This window comes from Erythrolamprus reginae, chromosome 1, assembly GCF_031021105.1.
Source record: "Erythrolamprus reginae isolate rEryReg1 chromosome 1, rEryReg1.hap1, whole genome shotgun sequence".
Taxonomy (NCBI): Eukaryota; Metazoa; Chordata; class Lepidosauria; order Squamata; family Dipsadidae; genus Erythrolamprus; species Erythrolamprus reginae.
In genome coordinates this window covers 27,674,628-27,701,821 of record NC_091950.1, presented here as the reverse complement: position 1 = coordinate 27,701,821, position 27,194 = coordinate 27,674,628, and the positions used below count along the sequence as shown (strand labels likewise).

The 27,194-nt window shown below is 41.0% G+C and overlaps 1 protein-coding gene across 1 annotated transcript in view; it reads left to right on the top strand.

Annotated features, from left to right (window-relative positions):
• Positions 1–27,194, top strand: part of IL12RB1 (interleukin 12 receptor subunit beta 1) — a 49,892-nt gene extending 22,698 nt beyond the window's left edge. Inside the window, exons 6-15 of the mRNA XM_070732859.1 lie at positions 3,016–3,129; positions 3,987–4,069; positions 7,486–7,711; positions 9,586–9,750; positions 13,691–13,786; positions 16,833–16,988; positions 17,568–17,711; positions 18,471–18,567; positions 24,008–24,092; positions 26,324–27,194. Of these exons, the coding sequence (XP_070588960.1) occupies positions 3,016–3,129; positions 3,987–4,069; positions 7,486–7,711; positions 9,586–9,750; positions 13,691–13,786; positions 16,833–16,988; positions 17,568–17,711; positions 18,471–18,567; positions 24,008–24,092; positions 26,324–26,761 (1,604 nt within the window). The 3' untranslated portion in view covers positions 26,762–27,194. The remainder of the gene's footprint in view (positions 1–3,015; positions 3,130–3,986; positions 4,070–7,485; positions 7,712–9,585; positions 9,751–13,690; positions 13,787–16,832; positions 16,989–17,567; positions 17,712–18,470; positions 18,568–24,007; positions 24,093–26,323) is intronic.

Below are 27,194 nucleotides of genomic sequence, written 5' to 3'. Positions count from 1 at the left end.
AAATAATAAATAATAAATAATAAATAATAAATAATAAATAATAAATAATAAATAATAAATAATAAATAATAAATAATAAATAATAAATAATAAATAATAAATAATAAATAATAAATAATAAATAATAAATAATAAATAATAAATAATAAATAATAAATAATAAATAACAAATAATAAATAACAAACAAACAAACAAAAGGATTTTATAGGTTAATACCAACACTCTGAATTGTAATCATGCTAGTACAATTGTCACAAATCTTCTCCTTCGGACGGAGTGTTGGTTTGTTCGGAGGCATGATCAGCATATCTTCCTGCTGGTTTCTCTCCTCCGAGTCCTCGGAGAGGGGCGGCATATAAATCCAATTAAATCTAAATCTAAATCCTTCCACCATTATATTTCTTCCCAATCACCTGACCTCATTCCAGGATTGCAAACATGAGGCCACTGTTGGATGCTCTCCACTTAAAGAAAATACCCCCTTTATTACCAGTAAACTAAGGATGACTTACATTGGCCTCATCCAAAGGCTGGGGATGAAAGGAGCATTGTAGAAACCTGGAGAAAGAATATGTTGCCCATATAGCAATAGCATTTAGATGTATATACTGCTTCACATGCTTTACAGCCCTCTCTAAGCGGTTTACAGAGAGTCAGCCTATTGACCCCAACAATCTGGGTCCTCATTTTACTGACCTTGGAAGGATGGAAGGCTGAGTCAACCTTCAACCTACTGAGATTCGATCTGCCAAATTGCTGGCAGCCGGGGATCAGCAGAACCGCCTGCTACCGCACGAATCCCAACGACCGATAAGTTCCCACAAAGTTGGCCTTCTCCGGGTCCCGTCGACTAAACAATGTCGTTTGGCGGGCCCCAGGGGAAGAGCCTTCTCTGTGGCGGCCCCAGCCCTCTGGAATCAACTCCCCCCGGAGATTAGAACTGCCCTCACCCTCCCTGTCTTTCGTAAACTACTCAAGATCCACCTATACCGCCAGGCATGGGGGAGTTGAGACACCTTTCCCCCAGGCTCTTCATATTTTATGTTTGGTATGTATGTGCTGTTTTGTTTTTAAATATGATAGGTTGTGGGGTTTTTTTTGAAGATTGGTTTATTTATTATTTATTTATTAATCAGACTTATATGCTGTCCTTCTTATCCGACTAAGGGCAGCGTACAGCATAATAAATACAATACAATATACATGTAGAAATATAATTTTAAAAAAATAGTGTTCCCTTAACTTTCACGGGTCCGACATTCACAAAAATCTATACCACGGTTTTTCAAAAAATATTAATTAAAAAATACTTTGCGGGGTTTTTTCTTTTCTTTTTTCTTTTTAAAATATAATTTATTTATGAATACAAAAAGGGGGGGAGGGAAGTATAAACAGAAAGAGAAAAAGGGTAAGGGGAGAGGATACAAAATCAAGGAGTTTGGGAAAATAGTAGTATTATACATAGTAATACATAAATACATGATAGGGTTTTATATGCTTCTTTTTTAATATTAGATTTGTTTTGCTATAATATTGTTTTTTATTATTGTTGTGAGCTGCCCTGAGTCTTCGGAGAAGGGAGGCATACAAATCTAATAAATAATAATAATAATAATAATAATAATAATAATAATAATTATTATTATTATTATTACAGTACTGCACTCTAACCACTGCACCACTCAAGATGATATAGAGTACAACACCGTAAGCCAGGGGTGTCAAACTCAAGGCCTGAGGGCTATATCTGGACTGCAAGGTGCTTAGATTTGGCCAGTGGGGCCACAATGGACACACCTGTGGTTCATCTGCCAGTGAAAATGGAGCATGCGGATGTCCCAAACTCCATTTTTACTGGCAGAGGGTTGCAGGAGGCTGATGCAGCAGAAAACGGAGCTCGGGAGCCTGATTTTGCTGGCAGAGCACTTGGGCCACCATAGGCACCCTCAACATGAGTGATGTCAATCTGGCCACGCCCACCCCGGCCTCCCGAGGTCAAACACAACCCTGATGCGGCCCTCAATGAAATTGAATTGGACGTCCCTGCCATTAAACTGAATGACATGGAATCATCATCTAAAGCAACATCCTTTTTATTGTATGCCACTCTTAGTCTTCGGAGAGGGACGGCATACAAATCTAATAAATTATTATTATTATTATTATTATTATTATTATTATTATTATTATTATTATATTGTATTTGTATCTTTTGTAAGCCGCCCTTAGTCTTTCAGGATTGGGTGGCACAGAAATCTAAATAAGTAAGTAAGTCAGTAAGTCAGTAAGTCAGTAACTAACTAACTAACTAACTAACTAACTAACTAACTAACTAACTAACTAACTAACTAACTAACTAACTAAGTAGTTCTGTAGATCAGTGATTTTCAACCTTTTTTGAGCCGCAGCACATTTTTTACATTTACGAAACTCTGGGGCACATTGAGAGGGGGGGGGGCGGCTAAAAAAAGTTTGCACAAAAAAATCTCTCTCTCTCTTCCTCCCTTTCGCTCTATTTCTCTCTCCCTCCCTCTTTCTCTCCCTCCCTCTTTCTCTCCCTCCCTCTTGCTTTCTCTCTCTTTCCATCCCTCTTTCTTTCTCTTCCTTCCTTCCTCTCTTTTTTGCTGTCTTTCTCTCTCCCTCCCTCTTTCTCTCCCTCCCTCTTTCTCTCCCTCCCTCTTGCTTTCTCTCTCTTTCCATCCCTCTTTCTTTCTCTTCCTTCCTTCCTCTCTTTTTTGCTGTCTTTCTCCCTCCCTCCCTCCCTCTATGTCTTTCTCTCTCTCTCCTTCCCTCCCTCTCTTTCTCTCTCTCTTGTTTTCTTTCTCTCTCTCTCTCTTGTTTTCTTTCTCTCTTTCTTCCTTTCTTTCTCTCTCTGAGCTTTGCGGCACACCTGACCATGTCTCACAGCACAGTAGTGTGCCGCGGCACATTGGTTGAAAAACACTGCTGTAGATAACCCTGCCTTACAACTACTGCAATTGAAGACTGATCCATATATCCTTGCTTTTGTCTAGTTGCCACATGTCACCTGGAAAAAAATGTTCGTTATGAAGTGCAGGTTCGCTATCGAACTAATCATTGGAGCAGTCACTGGAGCAGCTGGAGTGAAATCCTCTTGGTTCCTTCTGGTGAGAATTGTGTGTGTGTTTTGTCTTGTCGGAACAGAACAAAACAGAATTCTTTATTGGCCAAGTGTGATTGGACACACAAAGAATTTGTCCCCGGTGTATAAAGAGGAGAAATTGGGGAGAAATTAGCAAAGTTCCCGTGTCTAATACAGTGATTTTCAACCTTTTTTGAGCCGCGGCACATTTTTTACATTTACAAAATCCTGGGGCACACCACCAACCAAAAGGACACAAAATGACACTCTAAGACACTCTCCTCTCTTTTTCCATCCATCTCCCCCCCCCTCTTGTGTGTGTGTGTGTGTGTATACATACTGTTGAACCATTTCCAAAAACAGGTGAGGGCTGGGGGGTTTTCTCTCTTATTTTTTGGGTGCTTTTTATCATATGTTTTAAATCAAGAGTCACTTCTCTCTCTCTCTCATTTCTCTCTCTTTCCTCTCATTCTCTGTCTCAATCATTTCCTCATTTCTCTTTTTTCCTCCCCTCTTTGCTCATTTCTCTCTCTCTCTCTCCCTTCCTCTCCTTTTCTCTCTCTCTCTCTTGCTTTCTTTCTCTCTCTCTCTTGCTTTCTTTCTCTCTCTCTCTTGCTTTCTCTCTTTCTCTCTTTTGCTTTCTCTCTCTCTCTTTCTCTCTCTCACTCTTTCTTTCTTGCTCTTTCTCTCTCTCTTTTCTCTTTCTTGCTTTCTTTCTCTTACTCTTTCTTTCTCTCTCTCACTCTCTTTCTCTCTCTCTCTCTCTCAGGAAAAAGTTGTGAGACCAGAACCTGAGCTTCCTTCTTCGCGGCACACCTGACCGTGTCTCGCGGCACACTGGTTGAAAATCACTGGTCTAATAAATGCATTTTTTCCCTCTAGAAATCCTCAGAAGTCCCACAGTAAATTATACTGTGGAGTCCCTAGGAAAGGAAGGCCGGAGGAACGTAACTCTGCAATGGGCGGTAAGGGGAAAGGTTTAATTCAGCCTTCGGGGTATGTGAATCCATCCTTCGAACATCGTCTGGCTCAAACTCCTAATCCACCCTTCATTTGGATTGCCTGCATTTCAAACGTTAAAAATATTGTTTCTTAAGCAGGCAGAAGAAGAAAAAAATACGCAGTGCAAACATTGAAGCTCCCATCTTTACATATAATATAATAACAGCACAGATGGAAGGGACCTTGGAGGTCTTCTAGTCCAACCCCCTGCTTAGGCAGGAAACCCTGCCCTACTTCAGACAGATGGTTATTCAACATCTTCTTAAAAACGTCCAGTGTTGGGGCATTCACAACTTCTGGAGGCAAGCTGTTCCACTGATTAACTGTTCCGACTGTCAGGAAATTTCTCCTTGGTTCCAAGTTACTTTTATGATAGCTGTAAGTGTACAAAATAAGTCACAGTGAACATTAAGCAAATCCGCATGGTGGTTGATCAAACCGTATGGCGTTAGGTGAATCCAGAATATCTCATGGGTTTTTACTGCAATCTTCTGCCAGAAAACGGCAAAAACCATCGCAAATCACAATCACATGACCACAGAACACTACAACACCCTCCCCCCCATACACACAATCTCAGAATTGGCCTAGGACAGTAATGGCGAACCTATGGCACAGGTGCTACAAGTGGCACGCGGAGTCACATCTGCTGGCACGCAAGCTATTGTCCTAGCTCAGCTCCAACATGCATGTGTGTGCCAGCCAGCTGGTTTTTGGCTCGGACAGAGGCTCTGGAAGGGCGTTTTTGGCTTCCAGAGAGTCTCCAAGGGGATGGAGGAGGGTGTTTTTACATGAAAGTTATACAGGCAGTCCTTGACTTGTGACCATAATTGAGCCCCAGATTGCTAAGTGGCACATTTATTATTTATTTATGACAAAATTGAACGGGTCCAAAGACGGGCTACAAGAATGGTGGAAGGTCTTAAGCATAAAACTTATCAGGAAAGACTTCATGAACTCAATCTGTATAGTCTGGAGGACAGAAGGAAAAGGGGGGACATGATCAAAACATTTAAATATGTCAAAGGGTTAAATAAGGTCCAGGAGGGAAGTGTTTTTAACCCTGCTGTTCTGTTCAGGTCGTATGTGACCCGAAGCCAAGTTTGAGTCCCTGTAAAAAATTTTCCCTGCATATCTGAAACTTGAAATTTTATGACTGTTCATCATTTCAGGGGTTCTCTCTATGAGAATTTTTTTTTGGGGGGTGGGGGGCTTAGTTTTTGCTGGGCAAAAAAAGTTACAAATCTTCTGTTCCCGGGTCACCCTGACCCGGACCGAAAACTCTTCATTTGCAGTGCTTATGTTTGATCTTTTTGAAAGCTTTTTTCACTTGGAAAGTAGTCTGAACATTTCTGCACACATTGGAATGAAAATTGAACTCAAAAAATTAATACTTGTTGGTTTATTTTGCACATAAATGTGCCTCCCCCCCCGTTTTTGTGAAATGTTTTTCAATTTATGGATAGTTTTGCTTGCAAAATGCATTCTATTTTACTGAAGTTGGTGTGGGATTGGTAGCTTGAACATTTCTGAATATAAGAAAAATATAAAGGAACTGAAAAAAATGATTCTTACTGGTTTTTTAACATCAGAAATAAGCCCCCCCCCCTCGGCTGTTTGCAACCATTTTCACTTTTTATTTTTTTATGCTCCAAATCCAAAATATTCTTTAAAATCTTAGGCATTCATTTACTCAATTTAACAATGCTGATCATCAAAAAAATATTTGTGGGGGTGGGGGAAAATTTTTTTTTCTGGGCAAAAAAAAAAGTCACGTTTAGTCTGTTCGGGTCATATAGACCCGGATCAAAATGATTTTTTTTAGGTACTTGAATTTGGTCTTTTAGAAAACGTTTTCAACTGGAAAACTAGTTTGAACATTTATGAACATAATGATATGAAAATTGAACTGGAAAAATTGAGACTTATATTTCTATTTTGATCAAAAAGCCCCTCCCCCCATCCTTTCTGAATTTCGTGTCAATTTATATTTTTTAAGGCTACAAATCCCTAAGGAATTTTCCCCCAAAAGGTTTGATATACTAAATTGAACAATCCTGAACATAAGAAAAATATAAATAAACTGAAAAAAATGGTTCTTATTGGTTTATTTTTGCCACAAAAGGGCGACCCCCCTCGGCCTTGCTGTGTGCCATTATTGTCACTTGTTATACATATTTGGCTAGAAATATTTGGAACATCCTTTTGAAAATCAACCACATTGTAGCCAGAGAACTAATTTTATGAAAGAAATCCATTTTACTAAAAAAAAGTATGTAAGTTTGAAATTAACAGCATATTTTTTATATAAATTGAAATAACTTTATGTGCAAAATAAACCAATATGCATCAATTTTTCCAGTTCAATTTTCATATCATTATGTTCAGAAATGTTCCAGCTACAAATCCCACACCAACTTTAGTAAAATAGAATGCATTTTGATAACAAAACTATCCATAAAGTGAAGACTATTTCACAGAAACGGTGTGTGTGTGTGTGTGTGTATGTATTATATCAGCAAAATAAACCAATAAGATTTACTTTTTCCATTTCAATTTTCATATCATTGTGTGCAGAAATGTTCAAGCTACCAATCCCACACCAACTTCAGTAAAATAGAATGCATTTTGCAAGCAAAACTATCCATAAATTGAAAAACATTTCACAAAAACGGGGGGGATGCACATTTATGTGCAAAATAAACCAATAAGGATTAATTTTTTCAGTTCAATTTTCATTCCATTGTGTGCAGAAATGTTCAAACTTGTTACCAGGTGAAAAAAGCTTTCAAAAAGACCAAATATAAGTACCTAAAATGATCAATTTGCAGTCCGGGTCAAATAGACCCGGGAACATAAGATTGGGGATTTTTTCTAAACAGAACAGCAGGGTTTTAATAGGAAAGTGTACACAAGAACAAGGGGACACAATCTGAAGTTAGTTGGGGGAAAGATCAAAAGCAACGTGAGAAAATATTATTTTACTGAAAGAGTAGTAGATCCTTGGAATAAACTTCCAGCAGACTTGGTTGGTAAATCCACAGTAACTGAATTTAAACATGCCTGGGATAAACATATATCCATCCTAAGATAAAATACAGAAAATAGTATAAGGGCAGACTAGATGGATCATGAGGTCTTTTTCTGCCGTCAGTCTTCTATGTTTCTATGTTTCTATTAAGTGAATTTTGCACAAGGGGAGGCCATTGCATCATGGGTGTGGGCACTGACCATCGTACCATCACGCATGTGGTCACCCTTTGGGCACCCGAGCAAAAAAAGGTTCGCCTTCGCTGCCCTAGAAAAAAAAAGATAGAAATGGAACCATTAGCTGGGAGCTTGGAAAATATTTTATACCCTCTCTTTTCTATTTTTGCAGAGACCTTCTGTGGAGCAAGGGGAGGTGAACTATAATCTAACTTTTGTCATGCTGGCCTGCCAGCGGTGCATTTATGGCTTAGAAAAGTACGACATTACCATACATAGTGCAACTTCGCACCGCGTTGCTCTTTCTGCAGCTGAATATAACATTTCACTGGTGGCATTTAACAAAGTGGGACGTTCGCCAGCTTATTCCTTTAAGTTACCACCAGAACAAACTGCAGGTTGGTATGCAAAGAAATGTTCAGGCCCAGCCCAAGAGCAACATAGGATGATGCCAGCCAAAGTTCCATTCGTTATTTCTACATGATATTCGTACATGATTATTTACAGACCAGATTACTTACGGGATCGCCTTCTGCCGCATGAATCCCAGTGACCGGTTAAGTCCCACAGAGTTGGCCTTTTCCGGGTCCCGTCAGCCAGACAATGTCATCTGGCGGGGTCGCCTGGTGCACCAGTTGCGGCCCTATTTGGACCGGGAGTCACTGCTCACAGTCACTCATGCCCTCATCCCCTCGAGGCTCGACTACTGTAACGCTCTCTACATGGGGCTACCTTTGAAAAGTGTTCGGAAACTTCAGATCGTGCAGAATGCAGTTGCGAGAGCAATCATGGGCTTCCCCAAATATGCCCATGTTACACCAACACTCCGCAGTCTGCATTGGTTGCCGATCAGTTTCCGGTCACAATTCAAAGTGTTGGTTATGACCTATAAAGCCCTTCATGGCACCGGACCAGATTATCTCAGGGACCGCTTTCTGCTGCACGAATCCCAGTGACCAGTTAGGTCCTACAGAGTGGGTCTTCTCCAGGTCCCGTCCACTAAACAATGTCGCTTGGCAGGACCCAGGGGAAGAGCTTTCTCTGTGGTGGCCTCGGCCCTCCTCCTTTGTGGGAAACTGCTGCTTTACTGTTGTCCATCACAACAATTTAACAGTGGTGGGATTCAAATAGTTTAATGACTGGCAGGGTCATGTTAGCTGTCGTGGGAAGTGTGGCCCATCCCCGTCCTCCAGCTCTGTTGCACATGACCTATCCAGATTCCTAAGAGGTCAGCAAGGGGCGAGTACAAGTGCACTAGAGTGCCTTCCGTCCACTGTCCTATTGCTCTCCTATATCTCCTATACCTTTCGTCTATTCCTATATCTCTTCTTCTACTCTTTCATTGATATGTTCTATTACTATATCTTCTTTTCTATTCTTTCTTAGATATATTTTACTATGAGTATCTCCTCTATAACCTTCATCATGTATTTTACTATGTGTATATAGATATATATACCCACCAAAACTCTCATTGTGTATTGGACAAAATAAATAAATAAATGAATGAAATAAATGTGGGATGAGCCTCCTGTGACAGCTAACCTGACCCTGGGCAAACTAATTGTTCAGTTACTACTAGCACCACCCTTTGCGCTGTCGAAGTGGATCGTGAGTGCTGTGCTGTCCAAACTTGAAATGGGCCATTTCTGGCCTCTGGAGCGCCTCAGTGGGAAGGGAGACAAATGGCTCCTAGAAAGGCTCTGGAGCTTGTGGAGAGCCAAACAAAAGGGCTTTCTGGTCCAACCGTAAGTTGGCAAATGGGCCAATTTCTACCTCTGGAAGGCCTCTGGGTAGGAGAAGGCCGTTTTTGTCCTCCCCAGGTTCCTAGAATGGCTCTGAAGCCTGTGGAGAGTGAAAAACGGGCATGCCATCACGTACCGGGATTGGAGGAGTCAGTCACATGTGTGGTGTGGCTGCATGGAATTATATGTGTGGGCTTGGATGTGTGTGACCCCCATGCTCCTCCCCTCTTTTGCCATGTGAACCAAAAATGGTTCGCCATCCCTGGTCTAGACAGTGTTGTTTATTCTTAACAACTTTAAGAAACTGTAGACTTTCAATCCCAGGATTCTCTAGCCCAGTGTTTCCCAACTTTGGCAACTTGAAGATATTTGGACTTCAACTCCCAGAATTTCCCAGCCAGCGAATGCTGGCTGGGGAATTCTGGGAGTTGAAGTCCAAATATCTTCAAGTTGCCAAGGTTGGGAAACAGTGCTCTAGCCAGCTCTAGATCGCGTTAATGTTAATTTCTAATGCTATGATTCTACAGTCCTAGGTCCCAATTTCCTGAACATCAATCTATCCGGAAGGCATTACACTGTAGAGTGGAAAGTGGACAAGGACTTTGCTGTCTTTTGCTTTGAAGCTCAACCTCTTGGAGAAACCTTGCCCAAGAAAGACTGCATGGGATTTGATGATACTTCCCTGATTAAAGGTAACCCTGAAGCCTCTCCCTAAGGCCCACCCATGTTCTTCCACGAGAATATCACTCTCTCCATCAGAAAAATTTTCGAAGTGGCATAGCTGGCTTGGCAGAAGGAGCAGGATCAAGAGAAAGTTGGTCTTGCATATGCTCTTGGTTGCTGTGTCACTTTTTAATTTTATCTTAATTTTACCTTTAATTTTATCCAGATTTGTCCTAGTCCAGCGGTCCCCAAACTTGGCAACATTAAGACTTGTTGGCTTCAACTCCCAGAATTCTCCAGCTGGAGAGTTTATTTTATTGTATTTTATTTATTGTTAGAGTTGGAAGGGACCATGCGGGTCATCAAGTCCAACCCCCTGCCTAAGCAGGAACCCTATAGCACCCCATCCAAATGGCAGTCAAATTTCTTCTTAAAAATGTCCAGAGTATTGGAGTTCACAACGTCCGCTGGTAGGTTGTTCCACTGGTTAATCGTTCTGACCGTCAGGAAGTTCTTCCTTATTTCCAGGTTGAATCTCTCCTTGGTCAGCTTCCAGACGTTGTTCCTCGTCCGGCCCTCCGGTGATCCCCTCCTCTCTGTGGCAACCCCTCGTATACCTGTAGACTGCTATCATGTCCGCTCTGGCCCTCCTTTACTCTAGGCTATCCATGTCCAGTTCCTGCAGTCTCTCTTCGTAAGTCTTGGTTTCTAGACCCCTGATCATTTTGGTTGCTCTTTTCTGCACCTTCTCCAGAGTTTCAATGTCTTTTTTGAAGTGTGGTGACCAGAACTGAACACAATACTCCAGGTGTGGTCTGACCAGGGCGTAGTAAAGTGGTATTAAGACTTCCCTGGTCTTGGAGTCTATTCCCCTGTTGATGCAGCTTAGGATTGTATTGTTTTTTTTGGCTGCTGCTGCACATTGTTGGCTCATGTTTAGCTGATTATCCACCAAGACTCCGAGATCTCTTTCGCTGTCACTACTGCTGAGAGGGGTTTTTACCAGGCTGTATGTGTGTCTAGGATTTTTTTTTACCTAGGTGAAGAACTTTTTACCTAGGTGAAGTTGAAGATGACAAGTCTTAAAGTTGCCAAGTTTCAAGACCTCTCTCCTTGTTTATCTCTAGCTGGAGCGACACTTGGGTTGGGAAGGAGTTTGAAAGTGGTGGTGTTTTGCTAGAAGGTGTTGTGGTTAGCTCTGGCCCAGCTTCCGCCCCAAGAAATGTGCAGGTGGATGTGGGGGAGACATCCACATGCCGCAGGCCTGTTTTGCTCCCGATGGAATCTGCCGATGAAGCCTCCTCTGACCAAGGCAGCATGAGTGACAGGGAAGAGGGGAGTTTGGCAGACTGCCCAGGAGGAGATCAATCATCTGTATCATCTTTGGATTCTGAACAAGAATTAATGACACATCCACGCATGCGTAGAGTGATGCATAGCAGACAACAACTAAAGGATTATTACAAGAGAAAATGAGGCCACCTGTGTTTGGGTGGGTTTCCAGTAATTAGGGCTGCTGCTATAAATAGCAGCATGTGGGTTTGGCTGTTGTGAAAGAGTATCTGATCGCAGTTCGTCAGGAATCCTGTGTTGCTGGTTTCTGGACTTGTTGATTTTTTACGCCTTTGAAAACAAAGCAGAGCAATGTGTGTGTGTGTGTCTCACTTGTTGGAAGAAGAAGGGGTGTGAAGTTTCTTCACAGCTGCTAGCTAAGTACTTAATGACTGCTTAAGGGAAATTGTACAGGCTACCCAGTTGTTTTGGGACGAGTGCTCTTTGCAATACAAAAAGAGTGCTTAGTTTATTTTGAATTTTGGGATAAAGAACATTGTTTTGAATTTTCAAACGTGTGTGTGTCTGAAATTTGTACCCTTGAATTTTCGGGAGGCGCCTACCAGAGAGCCCGGCAGAACAGAAGGGATTAGCAAAAAGCTTTGCCATTAATTTATACCAAGAAACCAATAAAACAGGGTCAGGAAGAGTGGCTGAAATATACTATAAAATGGGTTATTTTGCACGGTGCATTTGTCAATTCATCTAGGATTGCTGAATTTTGAAATTTTGTCAATAGTGGTACCTTGGAATCATAGCAGAAAGCTAAAGTGGGACATCCTGAGAACACACAGGTAGTACAAAAGGAGGAAGCAGATAGTAATTTGGTCCATCTGCCCCTTCCTCCATGCATGGATTCTTTATACTGTATCATAGTTCAATAGACTTTAGATCTCAGGAGCCTCTGAAAAATGTGTGAAACTGATAAAGCACTTGTTTACACAATATAGTGTTGATTTGCTTAGACCTCTTGTGAGCCGCCCCGAGTTTTCAGAGAAGGGCGGCATACAAATCTAAATAATAATAATAATAATAATAATAATAATAATAATAATAACAACAACAACAACAACAACAACAACAACTTGTGCTGGAACTACCATTTCCCAGTGGCAAAGAACTGGTGGGATCATAAGCCCGAAAAAATGGTCGAAAATGAGCAAGCAAAACTACTGTGGGACTTCTGACTTCAGACTGACCGAATTCTGAAGCATAACACACCAGACATCCTGATTGTGGAGAAAAAGAAAGTATGCATCATCGACATCGCAATCCCGGGAGACAGCAGAATTGAGGAGAAGCAGCTACAGAAATTAGTGAAATACGAAGATCTAAAAATCGAGCTGCAACGACTCTGGCATAAGCCTGTGAAAGTGGTCCCAGTGGTACTTGGCACGCTGGGCGCAGTGCCAAAGGATCTCAGCGGACATTTGAAAACCATCGGAATTGACAAAATCTCCATCTGTCAATTGCAAAAGGCCACTTTACTGGGATCGGCAAACATAATTTGCCGCTACATCACGCAGTCCTAGGTGCTTGGAAAGCGCCCGACTAGTGATGAAATACGAAATCCAGCATAGTGATCTCATTTGCTGTGTTGTATTGACATAATAATAATAGTAATAATAATAATAATAATAATAAGTAGTAGTAGTAGTAGTAATAGTAGTAGTAGTAGTTGTAGGGCTGGTCATCGACTTCAACAGGAAATTAGAGAAATGGATGAAATGGGAAAATGGATATTACTGGCAAGAGCTAATTTTTTTTTAAAAAAAAACCCTTTTCATTGAAAATGTTCACATTATTTTTTAAAAAAACCAAAACATAATTTCACTGATACAGCTTTACAATACTGTAATTTCTTTCTTACTTCTGTATTTTCCATATTTAGGCCTATTGTTTTTTACTTAAACATTATTACGTTTATCTGTTCCTTTATACATTTTTGTACAATTAATTTACAACCGTTTAGACTCTAAAGATACATTTGTTTCATTTTGTTACATCACCCTCCATTCCTTTAAACATTTATTTTTCTTTTCTTTTCAAGCCAATCATTCCATCTGTTCCATATCTTATAATACATTGTTTCCTCTCTTTCTTTCTTTCTCTCTCTCTCTCTCCCTCTTTCTCCCTCTCTCTCTCTCCCTCTCTCTCTCTCCCTCTTTCTCCCCCTCTCTCTCCCTCTCTCTCTCTCCCTCTCCCAATTCTATTGTCATTATATCCATCTCTGCGCATTTTAGTATCTTTTTTATAATCATTGAGTTTGAGGGAATTTTCCCTTTTTTCCAATTCTGGACGAATGTGATTCTCGCTGCTGTAATTATGTGCTGTATAGTATTAATATTATGTTAAATGTATGAAAATATTGCAAAGCCTACCCAGACAAACAATTAGCTTTAATATTGGTTGATGCACAAAAAGCAAAGGTTAATTGAAATAGCCATTTATGGAGTCAATCTAGCTTGATACCAGATGCTGGAGGGAAAACAGCCTCTGGTGTTTATTGACGGGACCTCGAGAAATATCTAGCTGTTAGAAATATGATGCTGTGTAAGAGAAAGCTTTGGTCTGATCCAACAAGTCTCTCCTAAGATTATATCTATAAAACCTATGATTTGTGCTCCTCAGTTACAGGGGAAATGGAATCCAACAAGTGTTATCGCTTTGCAGTACATGAATATGAGTCTACATGGAAAACTTTTGGATATAGATACATTTTCCATAGAAATGGTGAGTATGTCACTCTGACTTTTCGCTCCTGCTTATCCCATCAGTCAGACCAACCAATAGCTCTAAATAGTTACTTCATATCTGGGCAGAGTTTTAAAAAAAAGTTTGCCTGCTTCATTCACAGAATTTTGTCATCTAGATGTTGTCTTTTGATGATAAGCTTCTTGAGCGGGCTCCTTTATTTCTTCTGTCTTTGTACTTACCAGAAAAAGATAGATAAGGACAGAAGAGCTGCAGTTTTAAATTGGAACCGTAAAATTACATATCTGCCTCAAGCATCTGGAAGTTCTTAGATTCGACTCAACTTGCAATTTATCATCCCCGCAATCTTATCTTGCTAAACCCCGTCTTCCCCTTAGTCCCACAACACTGTCCTCATTTCATCCCCAACCCGTGAGCGAAACCATGTCGTCACTATTAAACCAACTGCTTAATGTAGCATGTTACCTTTTAAGCTGACACTACCATGGTGCCACAGTGGTTAGAGTATAGTACTGCAAGCTACTTCTGCTGATCACCGGCTGCCAGCAGTTTGGCAGTTTGAATCTATTTTATTTTATTTTATTTTATTTTATTTTATTTTATTTTATTTTATTTATTATTTTATTTTATTATTTACTTACTTACTTACTTACTTACTTACTTACTTACTTACTTACTTACTTACTTATTTATTTATTTATTTATTTATTTTGTCCAATACCTAATACACATTGAAGAGAATAGAAATGTAGTAATATATATAAAGAAAAGGAAAGAAGAAAAGATATAAAAGTATAGGAGATCATATATGAAATGAAGACAAGATAAAGGAGATAAAGGAGAGACAATTGGACAGTGGACAGAAGGCACACTAGTGCACTTATGCACGCCCCTTACTGACCTCTTAGGAACCTGGAGAGGTCAATCGTGGATAGTCTAAGGGCAAAATGTTGGGGGTAAGAGGTTGACACTACTGAGTCAGGTAATGAGTTCCACGCTTCGACAACTCGGTTGCTGAAGTCATATTTTTTACAGTCTAATTTGGAGTGGTTAATATTAAGTTTGAATCTGTTGCGTGCTCTTCTGTTGTTGCGGTTGAAGCTGAAGTAGTCATCAGCCAGCCATCTTTCTGAGGTGGGTAAAATGAGGACCCAGATTGTTAGGGGCAATAAGTTGATTTTGAAAACCACTTTAGGAGGGCTGTAAAAGCATTATTTATTTATTTGTTTGTTTGTTTGTTTGTTTGTTTGTTTATTAGATTTGTATGCCGCCCCTCTTCGTAGGCATGTAAGTCTAAATGCTAATGCTATAGTGCTATTGCTATCATCACAACTTCAAGTGTTTCCAACTTGTAACCCTTTGTCACCCATAAGCCCTTTCTCACAATAAGCTGCCTCCGAGTCCTTGGGGAGGGGCGGCATAAAAGTCCAATTAATAAATAATAATAAATAATAAACAGTGTTATAAACAGTTTTATTAATAATAAATATACTGTGTTAAAGTGCATTACTTCAATCCTTAATCTGGCAGAATAATATGGTTGTCTTATTTTTCCCTCCTGCCCAGTGTTACTTAGCAGTTTGGGGGTGGGGGAGAGATATCTCTAGCAGCTCCTTAGCAGGATACTGTGGGGCACGATCTAGGGATGGAGCCTTTAGCCACCAACTTTCAAGCTGATCGAATAAGAGATGAAATAAGAGAACAAGGGGGCACAATCTGAGATTAGTTGGGGGGAAAGATTAGAAGTAATGTGAGAAAATTTTATTTTACTGAAAGGGTAGTAGATGCTTGGAACAAACTTCCAGCAGACGTGGTCGGTAAATCCACAGTAACTGAATTAAAACATGCCTGGGATAAACATATATCCATCCTAAGATAAAATACAAGAAATAGTATAAAGGCAGACTAGATGGACCGTGAGGTCTTTTTCTGCCATCAATCTTCTATGTTTCTATGTTTCTACCATTGGTTGGAGTTGTTTTGCACCTGTCACTCACACAATTTCTGAAGGGGGGAGTATTGATGGTCTGAAAGAGACAACAGATGGACAACAGATCAGTGGGGTGGAGGAAAGGGTGCAGGGTAACATTGAAGGGGATTTCATGGTAGATTGAGAAGTCCATCAAGTGTGTATCTATTATCATTAAAAAATTAATATTTTTTTTTTAAAAAAGAGAACTCCATCAAGCTTCATCCCAGCTATTTTTCACCAAGTGATGAAATCCATTTTTTTTTTACTACCGTTTCTGTGGCATGGCTTGGTGGGCGTGGTATGGCTTGATGGGCATGGCTTGGTGGGCATCTCTGGCATGTATGCCATAGGTTCGCCATCACCGCACTATAATTTATTTATTTTATTTATTTTGTCCAATACACAATGAGGGTTTTAGTGGGTATATATCAATATACACATAGTAAAATACATGATGAAGGTTATAGAGGAGATACTCATAGTAAAATATATCTAAGAAATAATAGAAAAGAAGATATAGTAATAGAACATATCAATGAAAGAATAGAAGAAGAGATATAGGAATAGAAGAAAGGTATAGGAGATATAGGAGAGCAATAGGACAGGGGACGGAAGGCACTCTAGTGCACTTGTACTCGCCCCTTACTGACCTCTTAGGAATCTGTAATAATATTGGTTGTAATAATGCATGGAATGGAAGGAAAGAAGGTAAGATTTTTCGGGAAAGAAGGAAAATCGATAGCTTGTATAAGGGCCAATAAAAAGTATTTTGGTCTTTCAGGAATAAACCAGGATCACCTAAACAAGGTTCACTTCAATGTAGCCAATTTATCACCAGAGCTTCAATCAGGGACTCTGAGATTCTTTTTTTTAAAACAGCTTCTACAGCTTGAGAATATTTCAAAACCTTGGTCCTGACTACCTTTTTCTGGTTCCTGGTCAACAGTTGACTGCAACTCATCCTTAGTTCCATATTCAACTTCCCAAGGAAGTGATGAGAGAACCTGACCACCATGCCAAAGATTGGGGGGAGGGATCCTTGGAATTTATGGTTTTCAAAACCCAATGATAATTGTCCTTTTTGGTCTGCAGCTTCTCTCGAAGAGGCCATCCATGTAAATGTGACCAACCAAACTGCGAATTCTGCTATTATCCAGTGGAAGCTTCCCAGAGCCCTCTCTGATTGCCCAGGTCTACTCAAGAAATATATCATATGTTGTCAAAAGGAGAAATACGGTAACATAAAACGTGAGTACAGGGTTTTGAGCTTTGTGGTCTTGGTTTCATATAATTTGGAAGAAAAGAGAGAATACCTACAGGACTGCCTTCTGCCGCACGAATCCCAGCGACCGATTAGGTCCCACAGAGTTCTCTGGACTAAGCAATGCCATCTGGTGGGACCCAGGGGAAGAGCCTTCTCTGTGGTGGCCCCAGCCCTCTGGAATCAACTCCCCCAGGAGATCAGGACTGCCTCCACCCTCCTTGCCTTTCGCAGACTCCTGAAAACCCACCTATGTCGCCAGGCATGGGGAAACTGATATACCCCTTAGCTACTATGGTTTTATGTATGGTTTGTTTGGGTTGTGTGATTATTTTTATAATAAGGGTTTTTAAATTGTTTTTTAAACATTGGATTTGTACACTGTGTATTGATGTTGTGAGCTGCTCCGAGTCCTCGGAGAGGAGCGGCATACAAATCTAATAAATTATTATTATTATCCTGGCAAGTTTGCCCACTAAAATTTGGTTGGGCAAGGATTTGGTTGATGCTGCCATGGTGTTGTGGAAAATGCCAATCAAAGGGTTCTGATTCTTGTTTTTGTTCAGATTATGACGTCAACGTGTCACAAACATGGTATACGATCCAGGATTTACAGCCTGACACTGTCTATCTGGTTGGCATCTGGGTCTCTACGGCAAACAGCAAAGACAACTGCAAAGCTTTTTATCGATTTCTAACCAAAGCTCCAGGTATGAGGGCAGTAGGAAAAGCAAGTAGGATGCTTGGCTGCATAGCTAGAGGTATAACAAACAGGAAGAGGGAGATTGTGATCCCGCTATATAGAGCGCTGGTGAGACCACATTTGGAATACTGTGTTCAGTTCTGGAGACCTCACCTACAAAAAGATATTGACAAGGGTTAAATAAGGTCCAGGAGGGAAGTGTTTTTAATAGGAAAGTGAACACAAGAACAAGGGGACACAATCTGAAGCTACAAGAATGGTGGAAGGTCTTCATCATAAAACGTATCAGGAAAGACTTCATGAACTCAATCTGTATAGTCTGGAGGACAGAAGGAAAAGGGGGGACATGATCGAAACATTTAAATATGTCAAAGGGTTAAATAAGGTTCAGGAGGGAAGTGTTTTTAATAGGAAAGTGAACACAAGAACAAGGGGACACAATCTGAAGTTAGTTGTGGGGAAGATCAAAAGCAACGTGAGAAAATAATATTTTACTGAAAGAGTAGTAGATGCTTGGAACAAACTTCCAGCAGACGTGGTTGGTAAATCCACAGTAACTGAATTTAAACATGCCTGGGATAAACGTAGATCCATGCTAAGATAAAATACAGGAAATAGTATAAGGGCAGACTAGATGGACCATGAGGTCTTTTTCTGCCGTCAGTCTTCTATGTTTCTATGTTTCTATGACTTCTCTTCCCCCTGAGTTCTCCTTCTGAAATGCCAACAGTAGCCATAGCTTCTCCTCCTTTTTCTTCCTCTTTAGATCCCAAGCAGCTAAGTCTGGTGCTTAGCTTCCTATTTATGGGGACTTTTGGAGGCATCCTTATTGTCACCACCATCTTCTACCTTGGCAAAAAAAGGTAACTATAGCAATAGCCTTTAGACTTATATATCACTTTACAATGCTTGACAACCCTCTCTAAGCGGTTTACAGAGAGCAAGCATATTGCCCCCAACAATCTGGGTCCTCATTTTACCGACCTTGGAAGGATGGAAGGCTGAGTCAACCTTGAGCCTACTGAGAATCGATCTGCCAAACTGCTGGCAGCCGGTGATCAGCAGAAGTAGCTTGCAGTACTGCACTCTAACCACTGTGCCACGAAGGTATGATGATGAAACTATTAAAGTTTGATGAAGTTTGTTGCAAAATCATAACCAGATTTGATCAAAACCAGTTGATCAAAAGATTCCAGATTTAATCAACTCTATTTTGTGTTGATGAATATTAATTTGTGAACTGAACTGGATGGCATAGGCCAGAGATGATGATGATGATGATGATTATTATTATTATTATTTATTAGATTTGTATGCCGCCCCTCTCCATAGACTCGGGGCGGCTCACAACAATAACAAAGACAATGTAAGAACAAATCTAATACAGTGGTACCTCGAGATACGAGTTTAATTCGTTCCGGACCTGGGCTCTTAAGTCGAGCAGCTCTTATCTCGAACGACTTTTCCCCATAGGAATTAATGTAAATAATTTTAATTGGTTCCAGCCCTCAAAAAACTCACAAAGTTAGTCTAAATTATGCAGAAAGACATGTTTTTAATGAAGAAATGTACATGTACATATAAATGAATAATGAAGTTTCTTTCACTTAACTTGTAAACTTTCTTAAACTTTTAAATTTACATATGTTCAACTTCTCTGCCACCCAATCCTGTAGGACAGAGGTCCCCAACCCTTTTTGCACCAGGGACCGGCTTTAAGCGATCAAGAGAGGAATGGGTGAATGAATGGACGGAGGGTGGGAAGGAAGGAAGGAAAGAGGGAAGGGACAGGAACAGAGGAAGGAAGCAAGGAAACTTATGAAAGGGGAGAGTAAGAGAGGAATGAGTGAAGGGAGGGAGGGAGGGAAGAAGGTGGGAAGGAGAAAGAAAAGAAGAAATAGAGGAAGGGAAGGTAAAAGAGAGAAAGAAAAAGAGCAAGAAAGAAAGAAAGAAAGAAAGAAAGAAAGAAAGAAAGAAAGAAAGAAAGAAAGAAAGAAAGAAAGGGGGAAGGGACAGGAACAGAGGAAGGAAGCAAGGAAACTTATGAAAGGGGAGAGTAAGAGAGGAATGAGTGAAAGGAGGGAGGGAGGGGAGAAGGTGGGAAGGAGAAAGAAAAGAAGAAATAGAGGAAGGGAAGGTAAAAGAGAGAAAGAAAAAGAGCAAGAAAGAAAGCTGCAAGCACCCCCCCGAGCCCCCCAGGCCGGCTGCAACCTTTTAAAACACGCGCGCCGCTTCGCAGCTGTCTCCTGAAGCCGAACACGGAAGTTAGCGTTTGGCTTCAGGAGACAGCTCCTTGGCGCTTGTATCTCGAATTTGGGCTTGTAAGTAGAACAAAAATATCTCTCCCCTCCCAGCTCTTATCTTGAGTTGCTCTTAAGTAGAGCAGCTCTTATGTCGGGGTTCCACTGTAATTTAAAAAACACTAAAACCCCCATTATTAAAAGCAAGAAATGCAGGTTTAATTATCCTGTAAGAATAGCTTTTCATAGTCCACAACTCTTCTAATCTCACCATGGGAAAGCATCAGGTTGAGGAAGGTAGCTCAGAATATTTGCCTAATCAGGATGAAATATTAATGAGAAATATACTAAATACAGTATAACAATTAAAAAAACTAATAGAAAAAGTATTGGCTAATGAATTAATATTCTACACAGCCCTCCTACTTAGTGTAATAAACTAGGAATTCTTGCCATAAGTCTATTTGGAGTTACTTTTTTCATATTTTTAGATTGTATTTTTACTTTAAACTCAAGAATATAGTATATCTAGTTTGCTAAATAACTATTGACAAATAGAGGTTTCCTTTAAACTTCCTAGTGCTACAACAATTTTGGTTAAAATCCAATACAAAAAAATTAATCTATAACCCTCCGCCCCCCAAAAACCCAATCTATGTTAGTAATTTAACATATAACCTTTAAAGATTGGGTTGCGCCTCAACCCGTTGCTCCAATGTTTCCACAGAGATCTTCAAACTTCAACATAGGCGGCGGGAGAATTCTGGGAGATGAAGTGCACAAGTCTTAAAGTTGCCAAGTTTGGAGACCCCTGGCATAGGCTATATAAACTGACGGGTATAAAGCAGCATTTTATGCTGAAATTACCTAAGGAATTGGTGTTAGGAAACATATAAAATTATCTCCTAAGCAGCTGCTGTGAGCAACTGTGATCTCCCTGGAGAGTTGATTCCAAAGTCGCCAGCTAATTAATCATCTACTAGGTGGCTTCAATGAGTTGATGCAGTAAAGCAGCTGAGAACATGAGCTGGGGAATTGTCACTTGTTATCCCAGCTCTAATAGAAATTCTAGCAAAGGCATTGTCTTGCGTGCTGACAATCGCATTCCATATCTGTAATATGGGAGATCATGCTACCAGCCTATCTTTCAGGACGATGAGACGCACTAAAGTTCAATGACCTAGTTTGCACATAATGCCAAGGCATAATATTGTTCTGCTTTTCATTGGGCACGAACATTTAGCATTATAAGTCAGTCCACTGCATACAAAAAAAACTGGCACGCAAGCAAGCAAAGTCCCATCTGTGGGATGCAGCCAGCATGAAGTTGTTTTTATTATTGGATTGTACATGTTGTGTTTATTATTGTTGTTAGCCGCCCCGAGTCTACGGAGAGGGGCGGCATACAAATCCAATAAATTATTATTATTATTATTATGAAGAACCACTCCTCCCTGGCCCATAGAGTTGAACCAGTCCTTGGTACCTAAAAGGTTGGGGCAGGGGTGAAATTTGTTTGTTTGTTTGTTTGTATTTGAATGTATGGCACATGATGGGATGAATGTGATCGATTAATTTTAATTTTAAATACAGTGGTACCTCTACTTAAAAACTTAATTCGTTCCATGACCAGGTTCTTAAGCAGAAAATTTTATAAGTAGAAGCAAGTTTTCCCATAGGAATCAATGTAAAAGCAAATAATGTGTGCAAACCCATTAGGAAAGAAATAAAAGATCGGAATTTGGGTGGGAGGAGGAGGAGGAGGAAGAGGAGGACAACAGTCGCTGCTGAAGGAAGAAGGGGAGGGGAGGGGAATCAAAAAAATCCAAAACTTTATGGCTTAAAAAAAAAGAGGGACTCTGAGGCGGCAAGGAGGAGCCCGTGCCTCCCATACACCTGGTGTGAAGTTGCCTCCCAGACACTGCGCCAGAGAGAGAAACCCAGGCGGGTGAGAGAGAGAAACCTCCTGCTCCTTTGGCTGAAAGGCTGCTGCTGCTACCTGCTTCCTCTTCCTTCCTATGCTGAAGGGCTCCCCTCTCCTCTCGTTCGCTTGCTGCCCAGAGTGAAGGGAGCATTTCATTTCTCTGGGCGTGGCAGAGGTTTATTCCCTCTCCAAGTGCCCAGACAAAGGAAAATGCTTCGTTCACTCTGGGCTGCCAAAGCCTCCTTAAGCACCACCAAAAGGCTACTCTGGCAGCCCAGAAAAGCCCGAGATGGCGGGGATTAAAGGGGGAATGGCAAGAAGCTGACTGGGCCTTCGTGCCGCTCTCAAATTTCCTGGGAAATTTTTCTGGGCTCAGGTTTGTAAGTGGAAAATGGTTCTTGAGAAGAGGCCAAAAAACCTTGAACACCTGGTTCTTATCTAGAAAAGTTCTTAAGTAGAGGCGTTCTTAGGTAGAGGTACCACTGTATTGGGATTTTAAAATTGTATTTTAATCTAGATTTCTAACATGTTTTTGGATTATTTTTTGCTGCAAGCCCTTAGTCTCAGGAGAGGGGCAGCATAGAAATCAATCAATCAATCAATCAATCAAATTAATTAATTAATTTCAAGGCCACCCTTCTCCAGCAGACTCAGGGACTCAAAACCAATACAAGAGTACAAAATATAAGAAACCCAATATGAAACCTAATCTGGCAACATTCAATGGCCCCAAACCTGCTGGCAAAGGTGTGTTTTGAAAACCTTTTGAAAGGCCAAGAGGGTGGGACCGGTGCGAATTACTGGGGGGGAATTGATTCCAAAGGGCCGAAGCTGCCACAGAGAAGGCCCTTCCCTAGGCCCCGCCAAGCGACATTGCTTGGCTGATGGGACCTGGAGAAGGCTGACTCTGTGAGCTCTAACCGGCCGCTGGCATACATGAGGCAGTAGACAGTCCCATAAGTAATGCTACTGGTTTGGACCAATCTGGGAGTACTGGTAGTGTTGACTGCCGGTGGTTTGGAGAACTGGTAGCGATGGTAGCATGAGCCTCTGCCAACCTACCTGGAGATCACCATTTTCTTTTTTTAACCGTCTGCCCATGCGCAAAGCATTCTGCGCATGAAGAGAGGGTGAAAAAGAGCCCGCAAAAGCAGAGTGAGGGTGAAAAAACATGCACAGGTGTGTGAGTAGAGCAAGCACATGCACATGAAGCGTGCTCTTCCAAATCGGTAGGGAAAGCAAGTTGACTTCACTGCATGGTTGGGGGCTGCTGTTTTAGGTTCTGACCAGTAGCAGATTACTACCAGTACAGATAACGACATCGCACTGGTAGCGCAAACAGCTTTGCACACAGCTTTGCATCCCTGGCATGCAAGCGCATGCATCTGAGAGAGATTTTTCTTCTGCGCATGCACAGGAAGCAAAATCCCACAAGGGGACGCGCATGAGAGAGAATTTTGCAAAAAAAATTGCTTCTGTACATGCGCGGAAGCAAACAAATCACCGAAATCTCACACACGTGGGTCCCCTTGTGAGATTTTGTTTCCTGTGCATGCACAAAGCAAAATATCTCTTGGACATATGCGCACGACGGAAATGCAAAGCTGCGTATACAGCGCATCAGGAGCGGCAGGGGCAGCAATCCCTGCCTGGTCCTGACTTAACCTGATTTGCAAATGCATAAACTTGTTAAAACTGGAGATGTGCAAAAGAGCCACATCTGTATCTTGAGCCTTTCCTGGCCTTCCAAGAGCTAAGCCTTCTCTGTGGCGGCCCCGGCCCTCTGGAATCAACTCCCCCCAGAGATTAGAACGGCCCCCACCCTCCTTGTCTTTTGCAAATTACTCAAGACCCACCTTTGTCACCAGGCATGGGGGAATTAGGATATTCCTTCCCCTAGGCCATTACAAGTTATGTATGGTATGTTTGTGTGTGTGTTTGGTTTTTATAATAAGGGGTTTTAGTTGTTTTATTAAATTGGATTGTTACATGTTGTTTTTTTATCATTGTTGTTAGCCGCCCCGAGTCTGCGGAGAGGGGCGGCGTACAAATCCAATAAATAATAATAATAATAATAATAATAATAAGCGACTCCCACCACTTCTGCTTCCCAAACCATTGTTTTAACATCTGTCCCAGATTGAAGACATCTCTGTGTCCAGCACTGCCGAATCCTGGGAATACAGAGGCTGTGAAGTTCCACACCGCAGCCGAAACAGGCCAGGTGAGCTTCAAGTGAAAGTTTTTTCCTACATCACAGTATTTTGAATTCTTCATTTATTGAATGAGGTTCACTGTATGTTTGGTCAGTAGGAGAAAATGGTAGCCGATCCTCTCTTGATCAATGGAGCCATGGGTGGGTTCTGGTTTTCTTTACTGCTGGTTCACTCAAATGCGCATTCGTGCCAAATGTGCATGCGCAGCACTAAAACCAAGCTTCTGCCCATGCGCAGGAGCAAAAACCAAGATGGCACCACCTATGGTGTCGCTGAGAACCAGCTCGGGGGCGTGGCAGGCCTGGGTCACTGTTAGTTCCAGTAACTCAGGCTGCCAAGTTACTACCGGTTCTGTAGAACCGGTCCGAACCAGGAGGAACCCACCTCTGACTGGAGACATTTGTATTTGAGACCAGTGCTTCTCAACCTTGCAACCTGAGGCTGTGTAGACTTCAATTCCCAGAATTCCTCAGCCAGCGCTAATATACAGCAATTCACAATTTGATAATGCAGGTTTCCTTTCGATTAAGTTAGAAAGACAACTAACCTCTGCTAGTGTTTCCAGATGGCCAAATTAGATAAGAATTGCCAATCGGAGCACACAATACTGGATTAAGATGAATAAACAGCCCAATTTGGTACAAACAAGTTTCCTTAAGACCTGAGGATGAAATAGTATAAGGGCAGACTAGATGGACCATGAGGTCTTTTTCTGCCGTCAATCTTCTATGTTTCTTTTATTTCTGACCACCACTCATCTTAAAGCAGCTTAATACGAGATCTGTAGATCCTAGTGTCCCACATTATACTTAGTGATGTATTCATTTTTGACACATTGGTTTGGGTAAATTTTTAAAGATTATTTTTAAGATTATGTTTATGGATATTAATTGGATTACTATGCTATTGTGTTTTTGTATATGTTGTGAGCCTCCCTGAGTCCTTGGAGAGGGGCGGCATACAAATCCAATAAAATAAAATAAATAAATAAACAAACAAGCATATATCTACCGTAGCTTGTAAATAATTTGTCATACCCCAGCATGCAGACCCTCACAATTGTCATTGATTCAATAAACAACAACAATGACAATAATAATAATAATAATAATAGAGTTGGAAGGGACCTTGGAGGTCTTCTAGTCAACCCCCTGCTTAGGCAGAAAACCCTACACTACTTCAGACAGGTGGTTATCCAACATCTTCTTTAAAACTTCAAGTGTTGGAGCATCCACAACTTCTGGAGGCAAGTTGTTCTATGATTAAATAAATATTTATTTATTTATTATTTATTTATTTATTAGATTTATTTATTAGATAAGGGGCGTACATAAGTGCACTGGTGTGCCTTTCGTCCCCTGTCCAATTGTCTTTCCTTTCTTTCACCTATCATATATATTCTCTTCCTTTCATATATCCTCTCCTCTAAGTTCACTTTTACCCTTATATATATTACTACATGTCTATTTTTCTTCCTATGTATTTGTGTATTGGACAACTGAATGAATTTATGAATGAATGAATAAATAAATAAATAAATAGATTTGTATGCCGCCCCTCTCTGGAGACTCGAAGCGGCTCACAACAAAAACAACAATGTGACAAATCCAATATATTAAAAGACATCTAAAAACCCATTATTAAAACCATGCAACACAATCATACCATACATAAACAATATAAGCCCAGGGGTATTTTAATTTCCCCATGACTGACGACATAGGTGGGTCTTCAATAGCTTACGAAAGGCAAGGAGGGTGGGGGCAATTCTGATCTCTGGGGGGAAGTTGATTCCAGAGGGCCGGGGCCAACACAGAGAAGACTGAAGTTAGTTGGGGGAAAGATCAAAGGCAACATGAGAAAATATTATTTTACTGAAAGAGTAGTAGATCCTTGGAACAAACTTCCAGCAGACGTGGTTGGTAAATCCACAGTAACTGAATTTAAACATGCCTGGGATAAACATATATCCATCCTAAGATAAAATACAGGAAATAGTATAAGGGCAGACTAGATGAACCATGAGGTCTTTTTCTGCCATCAGTCTTCTATGTTTCTATGTTTCTATGTTTCTTCCCCTGGAGCCTGCCAGACGACATTGTTTAGTCGACGGGACCCGGAGAAGGCCAACTCTGTGGGACCTTATCGGTTGCTGAGATTCGTGCGGCAGAAGACTGTTACAATAATAGTTTGGGATGAATCCAACCCCCCAGATAGACATTTGTTTAATGTTTTTCAGGCCCAGGTAAAGCTGGATTTTATGGAACCGATGGAATCCAACAACCCCATGGAACCACTGGTTGTAGAACCTCCAACCGCCAAAGAGGAGCCAGTTTCTGATGAAACAATGGACTTGTTGGGATTTGTCAAAGGAACAGAAGAAGAACATTCTCCCAAGGAGGAGGAGGTGGTCTCCGATGAAATCCTACTTTCTGAATATAAGGGGCAAAGGTTTCTGAGTCCTGTGGAAGAACCAGAAGATTTCATAGGTGTCTCTCCTGAAGAAAGAACTAGTGATGGTCCCCACCACTTACTGAACAATACCGAAGCCGGAGACCAAAACGGCATATGCATGTCCCATGTTCCACTCTCCTTCAAACTGTTTGATAAACTGGTGGTGATTAAGGATGTAGGTGAAGGGTTTGACATTCCATGCAGCGATGGGACGTCAAACTAGAACTATTTTTGAGCTTCTGGAAAATGTCTTACTATCTTGCAGATAGCAATTTTAAAAAAAACAACATAAAATGGCAGACAGACAGCTTCTACAACCACTCTCTGAGGAAAGATACCATCGCCCAAAGGCACAGTGTGTTTTTCAAGAAGATAATATTTGTTGGATTGTCTTGAAGTATTGCTGCATAGTTTTAAGAACATAAGAACATAAGAAGAGCTATGTTGAATCAGGCCAAAGCCCATCGTGTTGTGTCCAGAGGACAGTTAGGCCTTGTACCCGCCCCACATTCCTTGGGCGGGAAAATACTGCAAGGTGATTGGTTGGCTCAGCCTGGCAGCCCGGGATATATATAGCTGCCAGGCACGGCCATGTTTGTCTTGTTCTGTTCTGTAAACCGTTACCTCTTGTTCAATAAAGAATCGTTCTTACCCAT